The sequence below is a fragment of the Bidens hawaiensis genome, unplaced genomic scaffold, assembly GCF_021521415.1.
Source record: "Bidens hawaiensis isolate Kalapana, Puna unplaced genomic scaffold, B.hawaiensis_p1.1 tig00006171_1, whole genome shotgun sequence".
NCBI classification, from domain to species: domain Eukaryota; kingdom Viridiplantae; phylum Streptophyta; class Magnoliopsida; order Asterales; family Asteraceae; genus Bidens; species Bidens hawaiensis.
In genome coordinates, this window is record NW_027491409.1 from 899,153 (window position 1) to 904,144 (window position 4,992).

Sequence of the window (4,992 nt, forward strand, 5' to 3'; positions counted from 1 at the left end):
AATCCAAATACACAAATATGATTTCATATAACGATTATCTTGATTATATCCTAAGGTCTTGTCTACGTGTCCAACTTCAATTTTAAGGCAACCTGCATATGCGTAAAAATAGAGTTTTTGTCAACAAATATGTGAGTGAGTTTACCAACAAGTTTTGACACCAAAATAATGTTAATATGATAAATAAGCAAAACATAATAACTGCGGTAATGAAATAAAACCATAAGCAAATTAGTTGTCGACTAAACCATTGCCAAGAGAATCGGGCGCCGGTTAATCAACTATGAGCATATAATGAGAATACGACTGTTGCCAAGCGAATCGGGTGATGGTCAATGAGAATTAGAACCCTCTCCAAGGGGATATTTCAAGCGAATCAATACAATAACACATAAGCACATAACAAGTAGATTTGATTAATCACACACAATTACACGTTTGCTATTTTTGGATATGTATATATAGTTATGTATATATATAGTATGATATACGCATATGTCCCCAAAACATTGTAAAAAATTGAGTAAAATAGAGGAATGATAAAACTCACCTTAGACGGAAGGCAAGTGATTAATAAATTCGACAACGAACTAATGATTTAAGCGAGTCGTCCAATACGCGTCCAACGAGATTAAGGATCAGAATCTGAAACTTTGTGATATGAAACTATAAATAAACACGAACTTAGTTATGTTTAAAAGGATGGGTAGAACTCTAGTTATGTTGATTTTAATGTTTAAAAGAGTCGAATCTGACCAGAATCCGAACTTCGAGTCAGGAGTCGGGTTTTGGTCAGAACCCCTAAAATTTAATTATGAGAAGAAAATTCTTCTGGACCGAACGTTGAATCCGACCAGAAGCATGAGAAAACGAAAAGTCAAACTTGTTGACTGTTTTACCCTTGATCGGGTTTTAAAGTAATTGACCAGTCAATACTCTTCAATCTCAAAAATTGATTAAAGGCAATTAACTATGGAATGTGTATGAACAATTCTAGATTTTACAACTTACCCGGAAAGTGAAAGGATTGACGAGAAACGGAAGTATTCACAACATCTTTTATATCTCTATCTCTATAATTACATTAAAAAACACTATATTTTCTTTCTCATATACAATATATTAAATAATATTTTTTACATCTTTATTATTAATGTTTATCTCTCCTCCACTCTCAACCACTTTCAAATATATTAAAAAATAAATAAATAATAAACAATGTTCCTTCAAATTTACTCAAAATTTACACATTAATTTAAAATTTATCTCTCCTCTGCTCATAACCACTTACCATTTTCTAAACTTTTTAGAGATTTTTCTCACAAGACTTTTAGAGGAGCTGCCGAGAAAGCTCTAAGTCCACTTGCTTAACCTTTGTTGTTGTTTTTCTTTTTTTTTTTTATTTTTTTTACTATTTTATTATTATAATTTACTTATAAGAAATTTTGTTTTTTTTTATTTTATAACTTTAAATCAATTTAATATATTTGGTGGTGGATCCATAACTTTTTTTCATGATGGGCGGCAAATTTTGGTGTTCGTATGTATATTAGTAGTTATTGTCGGGTCCGGTTAATAATTATATTTCTTATTAAGTCGGGTCATTATATTTAATAATAAATGTTTAATATTACTTTCAGTGTATTTTAGATTTTATGACATTTTAAGGCTCAGTTCCTTTTATCTAATGAAGATAAATTCTAGTTAGATAAAATCTAACAAATTATATAAAATCGTATAAACTGAAAAATGGGAATCCAATAAATTAAAATTACTATGACATTATTGTCAATACAAACATGTAAAAACTAAAAATAGATTCATTGCATTATAAATAAATAAACTAAACGAACAAATTACTTGTCGGTGACCATTTGTTCACTGACATCAGCTGAGGTGGATAAGACTTCGTTACTCTTGAAGTTACCAGTTCGAATCCCACTTCCAGAATAAAAATAATCTTACTGCCATTAGTAGGGACGTCATTGAGCTCTCAGGCATTTGCAAATATAGGGATTTAATGAGTTGTCGGTTTCCTTCCGGAACGGGTTAGCCCCATTCTCGAGCGTCAAACTAACAATGGACATTTGAAATCCCATATGAGGTATAGACGCATCTGGGCCACTGAGCCCGAATTGCCATCGTCGTTAGAGAAGATCAAACAAAGCTAAAGTTAATAATAAATTGACAATTTGTTAATTTTAAAGACAAAGATAAAAAGTTGTATTCCCAATAATAATATCGTATATCTTGTTTCAACAAGACCAAGGCAGTTTATTAAAGCATTTTCAATCCATCATTTTTAAATTCAAAATTACATTAAAATACATTACATTTTTCTCTTATATTTTTAATTTAATAATACATTTTTTACTTTTACCATTAGTTTTTGTCTCTGTTTATTAACAACTATTTTCAACGAATATTAAAAATTTTAGATAGTGAAAAGTAGTTTTTAAAATATAAAGAAAAATCACTTTATTTTATCTCTCATCTACTCACAACACCCTAAATCACTCCATAAATTATAAAAATCTCACTCATCAAATTTAATGGTTTGAACGTGAATCCTCTCGATTGTCACTCATCAACTCTCTTTCCAATATTTTATAACATAAAATATTTTTGTTTTTTTTCCATTCATAAGCTGCTTAATTCTTCATCATCTTCATGATTAGTTGTTGGCAAGAATCGTCGGAAAAATAACATCTTCTTTACTCATTCTTTCTTAAGCTAGTTTGCATGTCTTCATAGGGGTGATGTCAAATTTTCATGAAGGCGACCAAGAGGAGATCGTATATATACTATTGAAGAAAAAACACAAGGGGGCGGCCACCTAGGTCTGCCCTTAAATATATTTTAAACTCGAGTATACCGTTGTCACGTCTTATTTTTATTTATGTTACGCTTTGATGTATCTTTAGTTCAGAATGGAGTTCGCGTGTTTTCGCGTCATCTAAGAACAGACGAACAAATCATTAAAGCTCTGTTTCGTTTTATTTTCATTTATTTTTACCGGTAAGACTTTGTTATTCTTTTCTAGGATAGTATTTTGCGTTTCAATTTATTTTTTCTTATTTGATGTTTAACGTGCCACGACGCACGAGTTACCGCGTCACAGCGTAAATCCATGGTTCAACGTTTTGACGTTTTGTTATACGGTTTAATGCCCTTGATGTAACGCAATGGTTTTTATACCTGGTTATAGTAGATGAACCGGTCAATGTAAACTATTTTTTACAAAAATAGATTTGCAACGTGATTTGCAACGCACATATTTTTGTACTATAAGAATGCTTATATATAGCTGTGTATTCATCAGTTGTAGGGACCGATTTAGCTTAATTATTTACTAATTAGTATTTCCAATCATGAGTAGTGATATGAAGACTGAATTAAAGAAAGGTTCATGGAGTGCTGAAGAAGATCAAAAGTTGATTTCGTACATCGAAAAATATGGCATCTGGAACTGGTCTCAGATGCCTAGATTTGCTGGTAAATGTTATGGTTGTTCTTTTATGTGTCGTTGATCGATCTTCAGTTTCTTATAGTATTTGTTTGCGTATAGGTTTGTCACGAAATGGGAAGAGTTGCCGACTCAGATGGATGAACTATTTGAAGCCAAACGTAAAAAGAGGAAATTTCTCAAAGGAAGAAGAAGAAATCATACTCCATTCCCATGCACTTCTTGGCAATAGGTATACATACAAGTAAATTATATTGCTTGATCATTTCAGAGAATTATTGGCATGAAGTTAAGTATAAAAATTGGCTCCTTTTCTTATATTTTCATAGGTGGTCTGCAATTGCATCGAAACTCCCTGGAAGGACGGATAATGATGTAAAGAATTATTGGCATACCCATCTCAAGAAACGAGCGATTATACATAACCGGGTGCCTCAACAAACGGCCCAAAATGACACGAATCCATCACCAGAATGTAAAGCAGATAATGTTGAGGAAACACGCCAGTTTGATAATCATACGGCTTATGTTTCTGAATCCTGGTTTACTTTTGACGATTACAGCCCTTCATCTAGCTGCACAACTACTATCAAGGATCACGACGGTCAGTTTACAGGTGAGTATCATGAGGCGGGTTCACCAGGAACCATTGATGATCTTCAGTTATTCTGGGATCAACTTTGCCCGGTTCAAAACTTGGAGATTCCAAACAATCACCTGGATGCCTTTACAGACCCCCTTTCTCAAGAATCATACAATGATCATACCATCAACTCTTACAACATTTTTAATGATGATCTTTACAACACTAATATCCTGCCCCATCCTTAGAGAAATTGTTGTGTCTTTAGGGGATTTAGCAATACCACCTTGATCACAAGGTTATTTTGTTAATTAGTTGCGGAAGTAGGTAAGCCCCTAGAGGGGTGCAACTTTGGAGCATGCAACAAAATCACTCACGAGGTTCGTTAAAGTTGTTCCCCATGGACTTGTCACCCTCTCACCTCCGACTAACTTACTTCTACAAGTAATTAACAAAAGCACCTAAAAAAAAGATGTTATTGCTAAACCACCTAAAGATACTCAAAAGGGTGGTATGTTTTGGCCTTTTTGGTTATCTTAAAATTTCCATCTTGACCTATGTCAATGGCATGGTAACTCAACTGAATAAAGGCAAGTTGATGAGCTTTAACTTGCGTAGATTAGGAAATAACGGTTGTTCACATGTGGAATGTGTAATTGTAATAAACATGTATACATGGGACCCAAAGCTAATGTAAATTTCTAGCATCAATTATTCCTTCATTCTTGTTTGTGAAAGAAAATGTGCAAACATAATGACAATAAGTATGTGACATATTGGCAATCATTGTTGACAGGAATATATAAAGAGAAGAGATAAAAGACGACTGATCAAATTATGACTAGAGTGAATAGGAATAATGCGTAAATTCATCTTTTAACTTAAAGAATGGAGAAAAACCAATGTAATTTTGTTTTTTCTGTAAAAGTCACTAAACAAATGT

The 4,992-nt window shown here is 32.6% G+C and overlaps 1 protein-coding gene across 1 annotated transcript; it reads left to right on the top strand.

Moving 5' to 3' along the window:
* The first annotated feature begins 3,289 nt into the window (after positions 1 to 3,289).
* Positions 3,290 to 4,331, top strand: LOC143631628 (transcription factor WER-like). Its single transcript, XM_077100330.1, has 3 exons — positions 3,290 to 3,495; positions 3,569 to 3,698; positions 3,796 to 4,331. Exons 1-3 carry the CDS (start codon positions 3,372 to 3,374, stop codon positions 4,295 to 4,297), a joined length of 756 nt encoding a protein of 251 aa, XP_076956445.1. The 5' UTR covers positions 3,290 to 3,371; the 3' UTR covers positions 4,298 to 4,331.
* The last annotated feature ends 661 nt before the right edge of the window (positions 4,332 to 4,992 follow it).